General features: G+C 48.9%; 1 protein-coding gene across 1 annotated transcript in view; it reads right to left on the bottom strand.

Annotated features, from left to right (window-relative positions):
* Nucleotides 1–22,298, bottom strand: part of LOC149360939 (endochitinase-like) — a 71,394-nt gene that overhangs the window by 13,316 nt on the left and 35,780 nt on the right. The window contains exons 6-7 of the mRNA XM_089569424.1: nucleotides 19,815–19,929; nucleotides 13,169–13,339 (exon numbers count right to left, since the gene is read on the bottom strand). Coding sequence (XP_089425550.1) covers nucleotides 13,169–13,339; nucleotides 19,815–19,929 — 286 coding nt within the window. The remainder of the gene's footprint in view (nucleotides 1–13,168; nucleotides 13,340–19,814; nucleotides 19,930–22,298) is intronic.

Genomic DNA, 22,298 nt, shown 5'->3' with positions numbered 1-22,298 from the left:
GCGTCCGTGTATCCTCGCTTTCTTAAACTAAGCAGAGTGAAGACTGCCGTGAAAAGGCATTCTCGCGTTCGCAGTCGTTTCACGTCAGTGCAGGCATTGGTGACTGGATTGAATGAGGCAATGGGCAGGGATCCGACATAGGCATCACTAAATGGCTGCTTCTTGCTGCGTGAGATTTTACGCCGCGCACACCCAGAGCCGTCGCGCGGAAGCCCGTCCAAGGTAAGCCATCGAAGCGGTCAGGAGAGAAAGATTAGATAACGAACCTAGGATTGAAGACGGGAGAACGAAGGGGAGAAAATAGCGGGATGCTATTGTCGACAGGGAGGTTGAAACAAGAGTTCAGAAGACAATTACCAGGAGAGAAAGAAGGAGAGAGAAACAAGAAAACAAGAACAGCGGCCAAGAGAGAAAGAAGACAAGAAAGGGCAGTAAAAAAGGGACAGTGATGCGAGGAAAGAAACAAAAAGATCTGAATTTTATGCACGCCCAGCCGTGCCGCCGCCGCTCGCTGTTGGAGCCGCAAAGAAAGGAAGGAATAAACATTCATTGAGAGGCAGGAATATTAGAGCAAAGCAGGTGGAGTCTTCAGTTCGATATCTCAGAGGCTCTGGCTGATGCTGCGGAGATTATGATGATGAGCGCCTCTTGGGCTTCCAGCGTGGCGCTGGTGAGGCGGAACTCCCACTGCTCCATGGCCGCATTGGGCAGCTTTAGGTAGTGCGTGTCACATGGAGAAATGCAGGGATAGCACCGCACCATGTGCAAATAATTATATACAGTGCTGGTGGAGGCGGTGTAAATGTAAATGGCAGAGGTTTGGTAAAGAGTTTGGATTCGGCGGAGCATGTACGCATCTTTCAAACGAGGTGTTTGTGAGGAGGCGGGGAAATGCATCGATCTAGTGGTAATATCTCAAGACCCGTATAGCAGTGGGCCGAAAGGGGGTCTGGGCTGCGAGTCGTCGCTCGGTTGGTATAATCACGAGCTAGGCTGTCAGCCTTGACGTTGCCTTCTAGGCCTTTGTTAATGGGGGTCCACGTGATGACATAATCTTGATAGAGGGCACCGTGCGCTGTTCCATTGCCATCGGTTCTGTGTTTCCCTCTGGCCCCAAGTGGCGGCAGCTCGGAAGCGAAGCGCCTGGTGAGGGAACTCAGTCAAAATTACCTCATAATGACGGTTAAACAGCGCGAACACACACAGACCAAGAAGGAGACAAGACGCTGACACTAGCGCTCAACTTACAACTGATTTTTTATTCTGAAGAAGCACGGCATAATACACACACACGAAAAAACAGCGCAGATGCGCAATGTCAGCAATATCCTAGTGCTGATAAAAGTAAAACCGCTTTAAAAGCACTAGGAGATTGTTGGAATTGCGCATGTGCGCTGTTTTTTTTGTGTGTGCGAACAGCGATGCGCTCAGACGCGAGCTAGAACTCGCTCGAATCAAACAAAACGAGCTCGAACGCAAAGTTGAGGAACTCACAAAAACACTAAAGGAACAACAGCGGGAACTCGACACGACCAGAGCCCTTCCAAAACGACAACCACAGGCATCGAACGAAGGAGACCTTGAAACACGAATGCAACAGATGATGCAGCAGATGATGCAGGATATGATGCAGCAAATCCAGTCGCAAATGCAACAGATGCAAGTACAATTCCAAGGGCAGATCTCAGAGATCAGAAGCGCTTTTAGAAAACAAAAACATACCGAAAACATTAGGGAAAGGGCGTACAACCGTCCAGCGCTAACAGCTTTCGCAAACGAACAAGGCAACAGCAGTAACGCGTAAACATGATCAGTACGTATCGGCAAGAACAAGAACACTTAGATATTTGGCAATGGAACTGCAGAGGCTACCGCAAAAAGCAGGCCCTCTTAAAACAATATATAAACACACAACTCACACCTCCTGACGTAATTGCGCTCCAAGAGACTGGAATCAAGCCGACCTTACAAGGGTACGAGGTTTACGAGAGTCAAAACGAAGGTAAAGCGGCCGTCCTAGTCAGCAAAACCATTACCGCCATCAGGCACGATACCATCGCCGACACCGACATTGAACACGCGTTTGTTGAACTCATTCCGAAGAAGCGAAAGGGTCGCAGCACGTTCTTACTGAATGTGTACAGCCCGCCGAGACAAAGAAAAGCCAAACTCTTCGAACTGTTTTATGGAGCGCACAAGCTGGCAAAGAAAATGCACTGATCATCGTAGGAGATTTCAACGCCATGGACAGGAGTTGGGGATACCAGAAACAAGGCATCAAGGGAAGAACATTAGTGGAAGTAGCGGAATACTTTGGCTGCAGTCTAATCACAGATCCTGCGACCCCCACGAGAATCGGGAATAGCGTGAGCACGGACACATGCCCGGACCTCACCTTCGTAAGGAAGAGCAGGGAGTCACAGTGGGAAAACATGATGGAAAATCTAGGCAGCGATCACTTTATCCTCCGGACACGAATAGCATCCGACACCATAAGACGCCAGATTGGACAGGCGAGAATCACTGACTGGAACGCGTTTCGCGGGGCCTGCAACCAATCTGAAGGCGGTATCCAAGCACTGGAGGAATGGAGCGGCATGCTGAGAGAAACGCGAGAACGATGCACAAAAAGTCTAAGGAGAACGACAGCAACGCCCGAAGTAGACGCCCACCTCCTCAGGCTATGGGAAGCGAGACGCAGTCTCACCAAAAGATGGCGGAAGCAAAAACACAACAGGAAACTAAAACTCAAGATAGCAGAAATTACGGCAAAGGCGGAAGAATACGCGATGCAACTCGCGAAACAAAATTGGGAACAACTCAGCGACTCGCTTAGGGGAACTCTAGGCACAGCCAGAACCTGGAATCTCTTAAGAGCCCTAATCGATCCGACCAAAATAAAATCAGAAAACAATAAAGCCATCCACAGATTCATCTACTCCTTCGAAGGATCAGACATCGCCCTACTGGAGAAGGCACGAGAAAAATGTTTTGGCGATCAGAATCCACCGCGATACCAAGGAACGTATCGAGGAGCCGAAAACGAGAAACTCGACCGCCCGATAACTGTGGAAGAGGTTTACGCGGCCATAAGAAACACCACCACACACCACACGGCAGCCGAAGCGGACAGAATCGACAACGCCCTAATCCGCAACCTGAGCGACGACCTCATAAAAGAGCTCGTCAGCTTTCTTAACAAACATTGGGAGGCGGAGACGGTTCCCGAAGATTGGAAACACGCCGAAGTAATAATGATACTAAACCTGGTAAAAAGCTACAAATTGAAACCCTCAGGCCCATATCGCTCACGTCGTGCCTTGGCAAGCTTTACGAACGGGTTGTAACTTTAAGACTTCAAAATTACATGGAAGATAACGACTGTGTACCACATACCATGTTCGGCTTCAGAGCGAAGCTCTCGACGCAGGACGTTCTCCCCCATATACAAGAAGATGTCCTGCGAAACGTACCTCGGATGGGAGAAAATGTCATAATGGCCCTGGACATCAAGGGGGCATTCGATAACGTCAGCCACGAAGCGATCCTTACGGGCCTAGACAACCTGGATTGCGGACGCAGAATCCACGGCTTCGTCAAAGCCTTCCTGTCCGATAGAACTGCCACCATCGGCATAGGAGACCTTCGATCGGACAAAATTCGCACTCCAAACAAGGGAACACCCCAAGGGTCAGTTATCTCACCCCTACTCTTCAACATAGCTATGATAGGCCTAGCTCGAAAACTAGAGAACATCGAAGGCATCAGGCATGCAATGTATGCTGACGATATAACAGTCTGGACAAACACGGGCTGTCTCGGAGAGAAGGAAGAAAGGCTACAGCAAGCGGCCTCTTGTGTAGAGCAATACCTCGCAGAAAGAGGACTCGCATGTTCGACCGAGAAATCGGAACTGCTGAGAGTCAGGAGAGGCAAGCAAAACCGAACCGTCCCAACCAACGAGGACCTAAGACTCAACGTCTACCTAGAAGGGACACCCATACCCGAAAAGACAACAATAAGAATTTTGGGCATGTGGGTTCAATCCAACCAGCGCAGTACTCACACTTTTACATTACTGAAAGCAGCAACGCTACAAGTCGCACGCATGATCACCCGCATCACCAACAGGCGACATGGCATGCGTGAAGAGGACACACTAAAACTAGTAAGAAGCCTAGTAGTTAGTCGAATCACGTACAGCCTACCCTACCAGTGACTCAACGAAAACGAAATACAACAAGCGGATGCCCTGCTACGCAAAGCGTATAAGACAGCGCTCCGACTACCACGCTACACGTCTACAGAAAAACTCATGGCCCTGGGATTACATAACACCTTCGAGGAGCTACGAGAGGCGCAGCTTGAGTCGCAAAAACTCAGGCTGTTGCAAACAACGACTGGAAGAGCGCTCCTGCGGAGGTTCGGATACCGCGAGCAGATGCGAGAAATGTCGAGGACGGCAACGATCCCCGACGAGCTTCGCAAGACCCTCAAGGTAGCTCCAATACCAAAAAAAACATGCATCCCAACCTCCATCGAGGCAGAAGAGAAGCGAGGGCCGAATTCATTGAGAAAACATCCGCTCCTCAAGCCACGACCGTGTATACAGACGCGTCTTGGAGAGGAGGAGATACCAAAATCGCTCTAGTGGCGGTGGTCGATTCGTCTTTACGCGAAATGACCAGCGCGTCTCTCCGAGGCTGCACAGCTGCATAGTCCGAGGAAGTAGCCGTTGCTCTAGCGGTGGCGGAAGGCTATAGAACCGGGCGGTCACTAACAATACTTACGGACTCTCAAACAGCCTGCCGAAATTACATGATGGCAGGATAGGTCGTCACGCGCTCCGTATACTCCTCGCAGCGAGCGACAGAATTAAAAACCAGGAAGAACAAAACGACAAGATCCCACACAAAATTGTGTGGGTACCGGGGCACACGGGGGTGGCAGGGAACGAAGAGGCCGACAGGATAGCTCGAGGATACATTATTTTCCGAGCATCCGACGAGACCGCCGAACTCGCGCCAGCACCCAGGGAATATTCGGCCATACTACAAAACTATAGAGGCAGAAGAATGCGATATCCCCCACCGCACAAATCTCTAAGCAGAGAGGAAGCTGTCACTTGGAGACAATTACAAACAGGCTCTTTCCCAAACCTACATATACTAAACAAAATGCACCCTACGATATACACGGACAAATGTCCCTGGTGCGACGAAAAACCCACTCTATACCACATCACATGGGCCTGCCAAAACATAGACGTGGTCCCCAAAATACAAAACCCGAGTGCGGAGCAGTGGGAGGCTCTGCTGTCCAGCGACGGCTGTGAAGACCAACAAGGTCTGGTGCAGCGAGCTCAACGGGCGGCAGTGGCCAGCGGAGCCCTGGACTGAGGGCAACCGACCACTGATTAGAGGCGGACGACTTCGACAGAGAAGGCTCCTGGGGGTAGAACCAAGACGTTTCTGAAGATGCCCCCAAACCGCAGGAAAAACCATTAGTGTAAATAAAGTTTTCCTTTCCTTCCTTGTGTGTGTATATTATGACGTGCTTCTTCAGAATAAAAAATCAGTTGTAAGTTGAGCGCTAGTGTCAGCGTCTTGTCTCCTTCTTGGTCTGTGTGTGATTGCGCTGTTGAACCACTATTATGAATCTACACCAACTAGCTATATCCGCAGTTTTGCTAAAATTATCTCTTCGGGCAGAGTTGAGTTTGCGGGCCGCCGGGCAGCGGGCCATCTCCGTATCCCCCCCGGGCGCCGCCGACTTGATCCTTATCTTAAGATGTTTTAGGCGGCGTAGCTTTTAAGCAGACAGAGGAAACGCTGGGGTCAAAGGGCTGCCGCCCCAAAAGGTAAAAGCAGCAATGGCAGCGAGGGGTGCCGGAAGGGGATCCGTTCCGCGGACAGTGCGTACGAGTCGCGTACTCCGGCTATTGTCGGGGTTAAGTTCAATGACCCTTCGACCGCGGCGTCGAACAGTGCGAAAGAAAACTTCAGGGACACTTGAGGGGGAAGCTTGCGTGGGAGGCAGCTGAGTGTAATTACGAAGGTCGTGAGGCCGGATGGAAGTGGTCATTCGGGTAACGAGTTGTGATTACTCTGCCTCTGGCCAGAGGGCTCAGATGCACCCTGTAGTGTTTGGAGCCACAGATGATGGAAGTGGTGCTTGCGTGCTTTTGTGGTATTGTCAAAGTGTTTCACTGTGTGTGGAAAAGCGCAAAAGCGCTATTGGCTTCTTCAAAGGCATGCGGCCCTCGCGAGCAAACAAGCTCGTGGGTACCGGCGTGTCTCTGATTGGTTGTAAGAAGCCCATCTCTCATTGGTCACTAAGTTGGTCCCCAGAATGCTGGGGAAACTTATTTAAGGAGGCGTTTTGGCGCCAAAGAGGGAGACTTGGGCAGGGACTCTTGGTGGAGAGTCGGAATCGCGAGACGGACAGGGTCTAGCTTTGCGCTGGCCACGTTCCGAAGGACGAGGAGCCGCTACGTGTAGCGCGAGTTCAGTCGGCCAGGCAGGACAGGGTTTCGTAGGGGCGAGCTCTGGCCTGGCGCTCCCGATCGTCCTGAATGCTAGCGACCACCCTGGTCGATGTGTATAAGTGTAAATAGTTGTAAATAAACCCAGCTTGTACATTTCCGCAAAGAAGTTCGTCTACGTCTCATCTCCCTCCTGCAACGTGTCGCGCCCAAACGGACCCCCCATCTCCACCACCACAAAAGAGGAAGGCCTGAACCTGAGTTCAACTGGCGCAGTCGACAGGATTGGGCAGCGGCTTTCTGCGGAGGGTGAGCGACTTCAACTGCACTGTACAGAAGATTTTAAGCTGGACCAACATCTACGAAGAGGCTCCAGGATCTGCACCTTCAAGCGAACGAGGCTGGAGGTTCAAGTCAGCGAGCTGCTGTGAGAGCCGGGGCTCAACTCAACTCATCCGCATCAAGGAGCCCGCTGTCGTCACTCAGGGCGACGAGACTACCGTGGCAGAGGAAAGCAACCTTCGAGGTAGGAGACCTTTCTGCTTCCTCCGAATTCACCATGTCGGTGTAGGGGTTTCGTGCTATAAATGATAGCACGGAAAATCGAGATGGCTGCCGTGCGGTATGATCGGGAGATCATGATGCGACGTTTGGAGATTGAGAAGTTGAAGCTTCTAATTGAGCAAGAAAAAACAAAGCTTGCACAGATGCAATCAGATAAGGCAGAGGACCAGGCATGCGGCGATTTGCGTACCAAAGGTGAGCGTTCTGAAACCTGTGTCGCCTCAGGGACCGAAATAGCGGTTAGGCAGTAGGGCCCAATCGAGTGTGCCGTGCCAGAAGAGATGGCTGAGGGCATAGGGGCGTTGTTCACGCCTGTGAAGCTCTGCCTGTCAGAGCAAACTGAGATAGAGCAGACCCAGAAGGCACATGAGTGCATTGTGTGTCAACAGGTGGTCAGCACTGGGCCAGAACAGGTTGACGCAAACTCTGGGGCAGCTGTAATGCTCGACGAAGAGGTAGAGCAGGCGCGAATAGAGGCAACACTCTTTGCAGGCGAAGGTCAGCTGGCTGCCAAAGATGAATCGGTTAGCCAGCCGGAGCTGACACTTTGCGCAGTGACAGCAGATGTAGCTGATGGTGTAGCGAAGTTGGTAACACTTGAGACGCACTCGCTGTTAGAGCAGACAGAAAGAGAGCGGCTACATGATGAAAATGAGAGAGCTGATTTTGAAGAACATTTCAAAATTCGAGACGAACCTAAAACGCCGGTAGAGCTTGAGGCCAGTCCGATAGCTGCAGAAGTTTTGGCAGCAGATTGTGAGTTAACAACGAGCGATGAGGCTACATTTGATGCCAAGGAAGGAAGGAACGCGCGTTTGATCACTGCAATGGTTTTCGAAGCTGATAAGGAACTGCAGGATTGGGATAATGCATCTGTCCCTGTGGGTATCAGCGTGAAGGAGAGACAGTGTGTTTCATTGCCAGAAGTGCGCAAGCAAGCTGATGGAGTCAATTGTGAGAAAAGAAGGCTCGAAGGAACGATTTTCTTTGAAGCGTACATCGGTGGGCAGTTGTACGAAGAGCTAGCGCTACTTGAATCTCGATGCAAAACTGCATGTGAAGTAGCCGATGAGAGGCCTGAACGAAATGTAAAATTGAAAGAAGTGGAGAATGCAGACGCGAGGCCAGCAGCAATCTTCGTAGCCCGCGGGGAGCCAGTCAGCTCTACTAACCGAATAGCGGCGGCAGCCTTTGCAACTGGCGCTGTGGCGTATAATCCGGAATTTTTGTCCAATCTTCTGGACAAAGCTCTAGAGAAACATTTGTTGTTTCGAGATGTAGGTGGCTAGAATTTATTTATGCTGTTTTGGGCACCGATCTGACATGGTGAATTCCGGAATGTGCAGATTGGTTTCCAGCCTTGTGTGTGCGGGTTGAAATATCCGCTGTGTGCGCGCACGTGTGCGCGTGTTTGTGGACTGACTGGACAGCCGACGTACGTGTGCGTGCGTGCGTGTGTACTTTTGTTTTTGGACACCGTGGCTGAACTTTAATCTCCCATGAGTACGCCTGATTTGTTTTTCTGTGTGTGTTATTTTGCTGTGGATTTGCCACTTTTATTCACTGTTTACCCTCGAGGCGTCAGCTGATGGCAGTGCATGGAATTTGTTGTGCGTACAGCAAGTGTACCCACAACAATCTTGGTTGGGAGGAGTTGAGTTTGCGGGCCGCCGGGCAGCGGGCCATCTCCGTATCCCCCCCCGGGCGCCGCCGACTTGATCCTTATCTTAAGATGTTTTAGGCGGCGTAGCTTTTAAGCAGACAGAGGAAACGCTGGGGTCAAAGGGCTGCCGCCCCAAAAGGTAAAAGCAGCAATGGCAGCGAGGGGTGCCGGAAGGGGATCCGTTCCGCGGACAGTGCGTACGAGTCGCGTACTCCGGCTATTGTCGGGGTTAAGTTCAATGACCCTTCGACCGCGGCGTCGAACAGTGCGAAAGAAAACTTCAGGGACACTTGAGGGGGAAGCTTGCGTGGGAGGCAGCTGAGTGTAATTACGAAGGTCGTGAGGCCGGATGGAAGTGGTCATTCGGGTAACGAGTTGTGATTACTCTGCCTCTGGCCAGAGGGCTCAGATGCACCCTGTAGTGTTTGGAGCCACAGATGATGGAAGTGGTGCTTGCGTGCTTTTGTGGTATTGTCAAAGTGTTTCACTGTGTGTGGAAAAGCGCAAAAGCGCTATTGGCTTCTTCAAAGGCATGCGGCCCTCGCGAGCAAACAAGCTCGTGGGTACCGGCGTGTCTCTGATTGGTTGTAAGAAGCCCATCTCTCATTGGTCACTAAGTTGGTGCCCAGAATGCTGGGGAAACTTATTTAAGGAGGCGTTTTGGCGCCAAAGGGGGAGACTTGGGCAGGGACTCTTGGTGGAGAGTCGGAATCGCGAGACGGACAGGGTCTAGCTTTGCGCTGGCCACGTTCCGAAGGACGAGGAGCCGCTACGTGTAGCGCGAGTTCAGTCGGCCAGGCAGGACAGGGTTTCGTAGGGGCGAGCTCTGGCCTGGCGCTCCCGATCGTCCTGAATGCTAGCGACCACCCTGGTCGATGTGTATAAGTGTAAATAGTTGTAAATAAACCCAGCTTGTACATTTCCGCAAAGAAGTTCGTCTACGTCTCATCTCCCTCCTGCAACGTGTCGCGCCCAAACGGACCCCCCATCTCCACCACCACAAAAGAGGAAGGCCTGAACCCGAGTTCAACTGGCAGCCGACAAAAAAATAAGAAAAATTAGAAGAAACACTTAAGCTCGCTTTAAGGGTAAGACACGATAGCGGTAAGACACGATATCGTGGTTCCACGAACCACGATAACCCTTTCAGGGCGATCGTCACGGAAGAAGGTTCGTGGCAAAAAGTGGTTTCAAACTACCTACAGCATTCCTTCGAGGGCCTGGTGCCTGCGGATCTTTTTGTTGTGCAGGGTTCAATGAGCCTGGTGGAGTGCCTCAATCGCGGTTTTCCCGGCGCTAATGCAGCCTTCTCGGTGGACATTGTGGACTTGTTTTATTCTGTGCCCCATGACGAACTTTTTATTGCTGTGCGCGAATTAATTGAAAGATCTGGGACAATTTCCTTCCAGAATAAGTGTGGCATCACTTTAGAATCCTTCCTCGAACTCTTAAAAGTGTACTTGAATTCTACGATTGCACAGCATGGAGGTGATTATGTTGTGCAAAAACATGGAATCTGTATTGGCTCCTGTGTTCCGCCTGTGCTGTGCAACATTTTTTAGCAAAATTTGACTCGATGCTACAGGGCTCTCTGAACGACACACGTGTTGTTAGGGTTTTTAGATATGTTGACGATTTTTTAGTAATTTTGAACTTACCCGAAACTGACCAGCTTACCCTTGTGGCAGACCAGATTTTAAATATTTTTAGCACATGTTCTAAGAACTTGGTTTTTGCGCATGAGATTCCTTCTGACAAGACCATTAGGTTCCTGGATTTAGAATTGACTTTTCTACCCAATCAACACGTGTGCTAGAAATATGCGCCCAGGTCTAAGAAGGCACTGTTGCCGTATGATTCGGCCCATTCTAAGTTAGTGAAGCGCGGCATTGCAAACTTGTGTTTTTTGAATGCCTTAAAGAAGAGTTGCCCTCATGTGATGCAGCAAAGTCTGGCGGAGCAGGTTGAACGGCTACAATGTTCTGGGTTTCCTCCCTCGGTTTTGCTGGCGGTGGCGGAATCCTTGGGGAAAAAACTGAAGTCATCTGCAAAGGCTGCCAGGCCAGTAGAAGTGAAAACAAGAAAGTTGGAAGTCATGCCTTACTTCCACAAGACTTCACATGGTCTGAAAAAAGTGGCTCAGAAGTTTGATGTCACTATGGCATTTTCTGCCCCTTGCAAACTGTCCGGTTTGTGCGCCCAAACCTCTGCAGACCTGCGCAGAACTGGTGTTTGCAAGACCAAACACCAGACTATGTTCACCACATGCGCAGTGGGCGTGGTGTATTCAATCCCATTGTCATGTGGGAAAATCTACATAGGCCAAACCGGAGCATGCTTGAATGAGCGCCTGAGGCAACATCGCACAACTTTGGGCACTGGCGCAGGCAGCAATCTAGCCTTGCATGTAAAGGACTGCAAGTGTACTCCTAGTTTTCACACTACCAGCATTATCGGGCGGGGGAAATCTAAACGTGAGCGTGAGCTTTTGGAGGCTTTCCTGATCAGACAGTCTATAGACAATCTATACATTTATGGCCATACACTTTTAGTAGACTTTTGTCTATAGACAGTCTATAGACTATGAATAGACAAAAAACAGTATCTATAGGAAGTCAGTACAGTCAGTAAGAAGTTTATACACTGTCTACAGACCATTTTTATACGCTGTCACTGTTGAGGCTTGTGCTACACAGGTTGCTCTTCCCGTGTGACCTCTCGGGACCAGTCATTAATTTAGCGGCCACCTGCCACTGTGGTCAGTTTTCCCACAATCCGGTGGGCAGGTTGTGATGACGCCGCATGGTCACGTGACCTAGGAGGGCCACATATGTTTATTAATGCCCCGGGATTTTTCCCTCACAATGTCGACGCCGATGACGACGCCACATTTTGTGCAGAACAGGAGTCTTAACGCATTTCATTATCGTCATCAGCCCGACTACGCCCACTGCAGGGCAAATGCCTACCTCATTTCTCTCGAATTAACCGCTCCTTTGCCAGTTGCTGCCACCGTATCGCCGCAAACTTCTTTATCTCATCCGCCCACCTATCTTTCTGCCACCCCCTGCAACGCTTGCCTTCTCTTGGAATCCACTCCGTTACCCTTAAGGACCAGCGGTTATCTTGCCTTCGCATTACATGCCCTGCCCAAGCCCATTTCTTCCTCCTGATTTCGACTAGGATGTCAGTAACACCCCTTTGTTCCCTCACCCACTCCGCCCGCTTCCGGTCTCTAAACTTTGCATCTGACAATTTTTGTTTCATAGCTTGTTGCCTGCTCCAAAACTTAAGCTGGACCCATTTCGTTAGCCTCCACGTTTCTGCCCCATAGGTGAGTGCCGCTAAGATACAGGTAAAATATGTGGTTTAACGTCCCAAAGCGACTCAGGCTATGAGAGACGCTGCAGTGAAGGGCTGCGGAAATTTCGACCACCTGGGGTTCATTAACGCGCACTGACATCGCACTGTACACGGCCCTCTAGAATTTCACCTCCATCGAAATTCGACTGCCGCGGCCAGCATCGAACAGAGACTTTCGGGGGCAAGATACAGCTGTTGTATACTTTTCTCTTGAGGGATATTGGTAAACTGCCATTCTATGATCTGAGAGAACGTACCAAATGCACTTCATTCTTATTATTCTAGTTATTTCGCTCTCGTGGTTCGGATAAGCGGTCACTGCGTGGTCCAAGTAGATGCATTCCCTTACCACTTCCAGCATCTCGCTACCAATTGCTGCCTTTAAGACAACAAAGCCAGGAACGAGCGCGCGTGGTTGGAGCAGCAGCTGCCTAGCCGCAATGCTGCGGTGATGCAGAGGATAATCGCCGCGCTCTCGAGCCTCGCCGTCGACGGGACCCTGCTGCGCCAGCCGCGGAGGAAAAAGCAGATCGGCGGCTTAGCCAGCCCGAGGAACGGCGGGCGACGAAGAGCTCGCATGAGCGAGAATGGCGCCGGAGGCAGCGTGTGTAAGGCGAAGCTTCCAGAAGAGCAGTCTGAAAGGACGTTCGTGCTAGGAATGCGGCGCTGCAGCGAGGGCGTAGCAAGCGTGAGCGCGAAGTAGCCGCCGGCTCACGGCGATTGTTTAAGTGGGTCGCTGCTTAGTTTAGCCATTTTCTGCTGCGCGCAACCGTTATATCCAACAAAACTTCATGCTGGGCTAGTTGGTACGGCATAGTTGAAAGTTGGTTCAGCGCAAAAGACGAACACAGAGAAAGGAAACATAGCGGAAACAAAGAAAAAATAGCGCTCCGTGTGTGTCGTGTCCTTTCTCTGTGCTCGTCTTTTGCGCTGAACCAAGTGTAACCGTCATCGTTAGGAGCCAGTGCTGATTTGCCGCGTTTGCATTTGTGCAATCGCCATCAAACTTTGTTTCGTCTTTCCATGCTGCGATTGGTGTGAATAGACCGACTGCTAACCGCATAAGCCCAGGGCGAAATTCCACACGGACGCACCTTGGAGAAGGGCGCGTACTTCTGGAACACACCCGGAGAGAACGAGGCCGCTCGCTCGGGCGTCTGGTTGTCGCCCACGTAGACGGTGCCCAGCGCCGAAGCGCCCACAAGCAGCCGGCTCAGCCGAGACGGGTCGCTAACCCGCACCAGAAGGGTGGACAACACCGAGGACTGCGAAGTGTGTATGCAAACGCCGTTGAGGCCAGCCCCACATTGCGGTTTTCGTAGGAACATATAACTTCTGATTTGCTTAGAGGTTCTAAACTACACAATTTGTTTCATAAGCAGTGAAGGAAAAATGGTTTGGTTTCGTTTATTGAAGGTTTTAATGTCCCAAAGCAACTGAGGCTGTGAGGGACGCCGTAGAGAAGTGCTCCGGAAATTTCGACCGCCTGGGGTTCTTTAACGTGCACTGACATCGCACAGTACACGGGCCTCCAGAATTTCGCCTCCATCGAAATTCAGCAGCCGCGGCCGGGATCGAACCCGCGTCTTTCGGGCCAGCAGCCGAGCGCCGTAACAACTGAGCCACCGCGGCGGGCGAAGGAAAAATGGATCAATTTTAACTGGAGAGCGTTAGTACCCACGTGCTGGAAAAATTGTCTGGCGTCGGCGTGGGAGACCGGAGCGGCCTGAGCAGCCGGCTGATCCGGCAACCTGGTGGGCCGCGGGGGTCACGTGACCCTGTGGTCTCATCACAACCTGCCCGGCAGATTGTGAACAAGCTGACCGCCATGGCACGCGGCAGTTACATCAAAGATTGGTAGCAAAAATAGAGATATGAGGACTCGCAGTGATCTATGGATCTAAAGTCGAGAATTACTAATTCCGCATATATGGGTGTTAACCCATTAACCCTATGGCATGGTATCCTTAAGGCGAAGCTGAAGTGTCCCCTCATGATTGTTTTGTTTACTTTGAAAGTCCATATGAGGCTGCAAGCCTACAATAAAAAGATATTTTTATTCTTGACTATGTAGTACCGGTAGGTGAGTATCCTACCGGTACTCACCTATGGGGCAGAAACGTGGAGGCTAACAAAGAGGGTTCAGCTTAAGTTAAGAACAACGCAGCGAGCTATGGAAAGGAAAATGATAGGTGTAACCTTAAGAGATCGGAAGAGGGCGGAGTGGGTGAGGGAACAAATGCGGGTTAAGGACATCCTAGTTGAAATCAAGAGGAAGAAGTGGGCTTGGGCAGGGCATGTAATGCGAAGGCAAGATAACCGCTGGTCCTTAAGGGTAATGGAGTGGATTCCAAGAGAAAGCAAACGTAGCAGGGGACGGCAGAAAGTTAGGTGGGCGGATGAGATTAAGAAGTTTGCGGGGATACAGTGGCGGCAACTAGCAAAGGACAGGGTTAATTGGAGAGACATGGGAGAGGCCTTTGCCCTGCAGTGGGTGTAGTCAGGCTGATGATGTGATGTAGAAGAGCAGGCTGGAAGGATCACTGTTTTGACAAATATTCGTGGTGCCTGCCACATGGCATAAGAATGCACCTGAAGTGTCTCGAAAGTTGTCGAAACGGGGAAATCATTGCTAAAATTAGGAATCTAAGAGAGTTTTGATATTTCGCAATGCTTTTCTTAGTGGGAACATGTCGGAGTGACAGACACCAATTTTCCGCTTCTGTGGTTTCAATTTCTTAAAAAAAGATCAGTGAGGCGTAGCGAGGTCAGCCAGATGAGGTTACCTTGCTTATCTAATTTATCTCAGAGCATAATCTCATTTTTTGTCTTATTTTTATGCATTTTTGAGACCATGCCCTTGAGCAGGTCATTCGCAGCGTTCAAGCGCAGGACATCGTCCTTGGGGCATGGTAGAGCTGATGGCAGAATCCGTAAGTGCCTCCTTGCGGCATTTATTTATTGGTTTATTTATTTGAACAAACACCTAAAGGCGCTCACTAAGGGGTATTACACAGGGGCGTGAAGAAATGCAAACTGGACAGGGGACATCTAAGATGACATACTGAACATGGCAAACTGAAAAGTTTGGTTTGGTTTATGGGGTTTAACGTCCCAAAGCGACTAACTGAAAAGTAAACAAAATTGTAAAATTCCAACAAATTTTTAGGAAAGGCAAATATTTTTATGAAGAGCGAACACGGAGCAGCTTCGTGGTGCGGCGCAGATCCTCGAATTTAAAAACTGCTCTGTGCCTTAAAACAAAAAGTATTCCAGTTATACTCCCTTAAATGTACAGTAGAGTTCTACTCTTGCAATTGTAGAGTCTTATCCAACGTACTGTCTTACATATCTTTTTTTTTTATTATAACTACCTCAGTTACGCAATTTCAGTCGCAATAAGCGGCAAAAAGTACTTTTTTCCGAGTTTAAAATTTTACTATCGATACAATTTGCGTCGTTTCCCGCCGCAGTGTTGTAATAAAATTCTTCACATTTTAGATAGGATAGGATAGGAAAACTTTTAATGTCCGACAGAAAGAGGGTAGCCAGAGGGCTACCCGCCTAGACGACGGCCGAAAGGTCTTGACTCTCGGCGGAGGCTTCGGCCAGTCAGACGAGTTGTAGCTGAGTCGCCGGGTCGGAGCTCAGTAGTAAGGTCTCCCATCGATCTTTCGTGTTTATACCTCGTCCTTCCCGGGGGGGCATGAGGACCGTCCTATAGTATGTGGTCCAATTTTAGACTATGCGTTAAAATAGGTGCAATCACTGCACTAAGGGCAAATTTTAATTTAACTTAAGTTCAAAATCCTATGAATTCGGACTTATAAAGTACTTAAAATGAATGAAATTCACGTGAGATTATTAAGTATGCGGGCGCAGTGTTGTTTAAAATGTTTTTACGGCGATATCTAAAACAATTGTTTTCCCAGTTTTAATTGCTACGCTTTGTTTTGCTATCAAGCGCGAAGATAAGACGCCAGCCATTGTGCGAAATTTTTTTTTGCATGAAATAAGTTAGGAGAGCACTTAGTGCAGTGTCACGATGGGCTCTGATTTATTTTGAAATGTTTTGCGAACATTGTTATTGTGTTCTCTGAGGCGCTCGTTCAGGCATCTGCCCGTCTGACCTTCCGGTTTACTTCTGGCGGACGAGGAAGAAGGCTTACTAGTGCTACCGTAGCATTTAAATGTATCTAATGGCCGAGGAGCCATTCTTTAGCCGCTTAATGTAGCAAAGGTCTCCTTGGCTAAGATCAAGGCAAAAGCCAAGAAAACATGTAACAGGCATAACCTTGATATCTTGACAAATTGATTCGACAAATGTAAAGGACTCAGTTTACAGCTTTTCTTTAGTGCCAGGAGACACAAGCCGGAGCTGCCTTTCTGTGTAATCGTATCTGAGAACGGCACGTGGCAAAAATCAGTAGCTGTATTTCTTAAGATTTTAAATTCATTGACCTTAGAAGATCCCTTTCTGGTGAAAAAATCACTGGATGTAATTCGGGTTTTAGAAACCCATAAGAACAAAGGCCTCATGGCTTGCTCATTTGATGGTAAATACCTTTATTATTCACTGCCGCATGATGAGCTGTTTTCATGCATCGAGGAATGCAGCGACAAACATGAAGTTGTTGCCATTCAAAATGAGGCAGTCCTCTCCGTCGCAGGGTTCTTGGAACTACTTGAATTGTATTTAAAGTCAACATATGCCATCTGGGATGGTAAACTTAACTGCACGAAAAAGGTGTGTGAATCGGTTCATTCATAGCGCTCGTGCTTAGTGATCTCTTGCTCGTACAAAAGAACAGAAGGCTACAACGACAATTAGAAAGGTCAATGATGGGCACTGTTTTCGGTTTGTTGATCATTTCTTTGTTCTGTTAGACGCCGATGTCCATAATTTTGAAGCAGTAAAGCAACAGATTCAAGATATTTTTGTGCAGTGCGTTCATCCACTCACATTGACTTCTGAAGTTCCTGACAATGACGGGATTAGATTTCTTGACCTTAGACTCAGCTTTATGCCAAATCATACCTGCTGGTCGTTTGAAACGCGAAGCAACAAGCCTCTACTTCCATTCGCATCGTCCATTCCAAGCAGGTTTAACGCGCCGTGGCTAAGACATGCTATAACAACGCTGTAAATAATCATGCATTCACTCTCGACAAGATAGTTTCAACCACCAAACTGATAGCCTTGTGAAGGCAGGATATCCCAAGCAACTGCTCGTGTCCGTACTAAAGCGATGCTCGCAAGTTTAAGCAAAAAACAAAAAGAATGATCTGACAGAGTCTGCCAAGGTAAAAGAAAAGACAGCAGTTGTTCCATACAATAATAAATTTTCCCGTAAACTAAAGATAGTAACGTCAGTTTTTTTTCGGCTCCCGAAAGGCTTGAAAAATTGTGCAAGCAAGTTAACGACGAATCCACTCCACAAAAGTGCTCCATAAAGCATGGGAATCATTTTGTTGCATGCGAAGAAGGTGTCATATACTCCATTCCACTTTCGTGCGGAAAACAGTACGTCGGCCAGTCGGGCAGATGCCTGAAAGAGCGTCTGAGAGAACAGAATAACATCTTCGAAAAACGTAGCGCGAAACACAAGACACAGGTAAGGTGAAGACAGGACACGAGCGCTTCTCACGACTAAATTTTTATTAGGAAGGATAACAGAATATATACCACAGATATGGAGGCGAAGAGAAAGAAGGAAACAACAAAATAACAACTCAAAAAAACAAGAACAAGACGAGAAGATAAAGGGTCGTTTTTCCTGCAAAAATCGGGGATCTGTATCGGCTCACGGGTAGCTCCGGTTCTGTCAAACATTTTCCTTAGCCAAATCGACAAAACAATTGAGAGGAATCTGGACGGCCTATCATTGAACATTTTTCGGTATGTTGATGACTATTTGGTTCTTCTTCCCTCTGATCGTTTCAATCACTCGGTCGTTGACGTTTTAAAGGTATTTAAGACATGTGGTCAAGGTTTGAGTTTCACTTTCGAATTGCCTAATGAAAACTCTCTTCAATTTCTTGACTTATCTCTTCATTCTGGCAATAAGCATCTTTGCTGGGGCTACCACCCTAGGTCTTCTAAACCTTTACTCCATTTTCACTCCGGGCATTCTAAAGTAGTAAAAAATGCAATTGTCTCCTCATGCTTACGCTCTGCTTTACTTAAGTCTTGCCATGATAAAATAGCCACAAGTTTTCATGAACAAGTTAATAGATTGACTAAGTCCGGTTATCCGCTTTCGTTGATTAGCACTAGTTGCGAAAAACTCCTGTTGTGGCTCAAGGGCAAGGATGCCAAGAAGGCTATGTTATTCGACGCGAAAAAGAAACCTGTCGTTTTGCCCTATGTACATCGTTTTTCACATGGGTTACGAAATGTTGCCAATCGTTACGAGGTGGGCACAGTAATCTCAGCTCCCGTGAAGTTATCTGGATTGTGTGCGGTGGTCAGAGCGAAAGCAGAGGGATTGAAAAGTGATCATCGTTGCCATGTTAATCACAAATCAAGGTTCGTGCCATGTAAAAAAGAGGTGATTTATAAGATTCCTCTTTCGTGTGGAAAATTCTATGTAGGGCAGACCGGGCGGTGTCTAAATGTCCGGCTGTTTGAACACAGAAATTCTTTGACGCCAACAGCTCTTGAAAATTTACCGAAGCATTGCAGGGATTGTAAATGTCACCCCCTTTTCGATAAGACTGCTGTTCTTGACAGGGCATATCACCAACGTACAAGGGAGATTATTGAAGCGTTCTATATCGCGAAAGGGGGGGGGGGAGTGTATTAGTGACGCATCGATCGCCTTAACAAAAAGTGAGATTGTGTACCTCCAATCGGTTGTCAAGTAACTGTGCACGTGTTTTATATTGCAATGCTATGTACCTGCGTCCATCGCCGACCTCTTATCTTCTCGTCTTGTTCTTGTTTTTTTGAGTTGTTATTTTGTTGTTTCCTTCTTTCTCTTCGCCTCCATATCTGTGGTATATATTCTGTTATCCTTCCTAATAAAAATTTAGTCGTGAGAAGCGCTCGTGTCCTGTCTTCACCTTACCTGTGTCTTGTGTTTCGCGCTACGTTTTTCGAAGATGCAATTGCTCCGACTAGCCCAGTTCAGCTTACTAGAACAGAATAACAATGTTCAGTGGGCAGTTAAAGATCATCTCGGCATCCACTGCCGAGATTTTGAAATGTGGAAGCACAAGGTTCTGGTATTCTGGCGTGGAATGACCGACGACATCATGCCCGACGACATCATGTAGACACTAGCCCAAGAGGAAGGACATTGCTGCTGTCGTCGGCTGTACTGAAGAGCACTGGGCTCCGCCGAAAAAGTCCTTTCAAACTTCTATTACGCATGCTATACGTTTTGAAAGCAGCACTTATTAAATTACATCACGGAATTTAAACAACCCTACTCAGCAGGGGTGGCACAATTGAAGATAGAAAGTCCTTTTTCGCGCTAACAACATTTTCTAGGATTCATTGAACAACCCGAATACCTTACGACTGCGACGGCAACCAGTCGACTGTGTTTTTAAAACGACATGGCAAATGCACTCGCCACTTTCCTGGTAATAATCCTGTAAAAGCTAAAACGGGCCTGTTTGAATCGGCACGTCTATTTTTCTTTTCCATAGATACCACTGCGGAATAGTTCGGCCGGCGCCAGCCACCTCTTAGTGGGCGCGAGGTGTTGGGGAACCTGGAACGAGGGCACTCACCACGTCCTCGACGCCTCGGGGCCTGCGCTGCCCTTCGAACTGGTAGGGCCCCGGGCAAGAGCGGTACTTCTTCGAGTGGAGCTCGTGCGTCGCAGAGATCACCAACAGGCGTGGGCTGCGGACGGTACAAGCATCATGGGAAAGCTGCAGGGCGCTTAAACGTTTTGGAGAATTTCTCCGATATTCAAGGGTTAAAATCTATGTAGGCTGTAGGTAAAGCATGTCTTGTGTTTTTGCACTATGATTTGAAATAGTGACGTAATCGACGATTGAAATTAGCGCTTCTCCTAAATGCACCGGAGGAGTGCAGGGAAACTCAGCGTGGCGTCACGGAAGGTATGATTTCAATTTCACCGCTGTCGTCAACTACACCCTGCCCATACTCGTTAGACGCTGCCAAGCAACTCTCGGCAGGGTTTGCCTTCGGTGGCGTTGGTTTTTTAAGCATGAAATGCTCTTAGCCCCCGTTGTCGGCAGTGTGGTGACGTCACGCCGAGACCGAGAGCCATCATCCGGGCACTGAAATCCACTCATCCGGGCACTGAATTCCAGTCATCCGGGCTCTGAAACGAGAACATCCGGGCACCGTACGAGACTTAACGAGATTTAACGAGACTCTCTAAGCCCTCCTACGCGACCGGCATGCAAGCGCCGGTTGGTCTCCAAAGGAGTCACAAAAAATAACTGCTGCCAGTGCCTTCTCAATGTTTATCAAGATATCAGTCGCTGTGCGTTTGATAATGCACGCAATTAGAATTTCCGATTTCTAATAACGCATGCAAAAAGCACATAAATGCCACGATACACTTCGTTGTCATACGTGATCTCTTAGGGGCTTCGCGCATCGAAGCAAAGCCGCGCAGGCGCACAGGGGCCCGGGGGATAAGCGCTGCGTTCAAAGGGCAAGGCATCGCGCCGAACGGGTGGTGGCGTTCCTCCCTTCCATTATGTTGCGGTTCGGGTGTCCACCGAGATGGCAGAGAATTACTGCGCCATTTCCTTTCCTCAAAAAACCTTGCGTTCAAATGGCAAGGCATCGCGCTGAACGGGTGGTGGCGTTCCTCTCTTCCTGTACGGTGCGGTTCGGGTGTCCACCGAGATGACATTAGGCCCGTAAACATTTCATGCTTACTCTACTCTCGGTTACGGGAGAGGCAGAGATTTTTTTTTGAGGAAAGGAAATGGCGCAGTAATTCTCTGCCATCTCGGTGGACACCCGAACCGCACCGTAAAGGAAGGGAGGAACGCCACCACCCGTTCGGCGCGATGCCTTGCCCTTTGAACGCAGCGCTTCTCCCCCGGCCCCCTGTGCGCCTGCGCGGCTTTGCTTCGATGCGCGAAGCCTCTAAGAGATCACGTATGACAACGAAGTGTGTCGCGGCATTTATGTGCTTTTAGAGCGCAGCTCTTTGGCGTCCGTTCCTGGGTTTCGCGTCGGCGTCGGCCTCGTAACCAGCTCCGCCCCCAATGTCACGCTTTTCAATTGGTCGAAATGCTCGTGACGTCACAGTGCACGAATTTCAAATGGGGCCAATTGTACTTTGGCTAGTAACCATGCAACCAATCAAAGGGATCGTATAGTGATGCTGTAACTAAGTTGGACTGAGTTTAGTTAATTGCTTAATTAATCAATTAGCCTAATTAATTTAGAGGAGAATGAAGAGGTCAGAAGAAAAGAAAAGAAAGACGCGTGCCGCAGCGACAACAGCGTCCGCGGAATGAACGCTGCTGAAAAAAAAACAGATAAGTACGAAGCCGCGTTCCCTCCACCACCACGCACTTCCCCACTCAGTAAGACGTTGCTCGTTTCATATACGTTGTGTCGAACATCCTAGACAGTTCCAACAATTGACAGGTTAATGACAGAACACGATGGATAGAAATACAATAATATAAATATGAAATAGCCTAATTAACCTTTCTAGTTAGACCGCATAAATTAATAAAACCGAGAACGAAATTGGTCGAGTTGGGGAATCGAACCAGGGTCTCCGGAGTGCGATACGAGCACGCTAGCCACTCCGTAATGCCAGCTGAATGGTTTGGAATGAACAAAGGCGCGTCTAGCTAATACGGCGTCTTCGTTCACTCCCATCTTCCCCCTTTCCCTTACGGCGAGGTGCAGGTGTCCACCCAGATATGCGAGAGAGATACATTTCCTTTCCTCAAAAAATAAATTTACCGTCCAGCAAGGCGTACAGCCGAATTGGCGATGGCGTTCTGTGGACTCCCTGGCAGCGTTGCAAGACGCTGTCGCGTTCCACTCTTACAGGCGAAGCTTAACATGTTAACCATACATCAGTAACACACGCAGACAGCCAATGGACGCGTCATTCGCTGGCAGCACTTGATTCATCATTCACAACCACATTCTTAACGTACGCTCCCTTGCCGCACATGCCAAGGACGTACACCACGATCACATTCTGCGCCATTCCTCTGTACTTTGCTTTGCTGAAACCTGGATGGATCCCGAAGAGCCTC

The sequence above is a fragment of the Amblyomma mixtum genome, chromosome 2 (genome assembly GCF_055824585.1).
Source record: "Amblyomma mixtum isolate Tamu chromosome 2, ASM5582458v1, whole genome shotgun sequence".
Lineage (NCBI taxonomy): Eukaryota > Metazoa > Arthropoda > Arachnida > Ixodida > Ixodidae > Amblyomma > Amblyomma mixtum.
The sequence above is the reverse complement of the archived record's forward strand: the minus strand, read 5'-3'. Positions and strand labels throughout refer to the sequence as shown.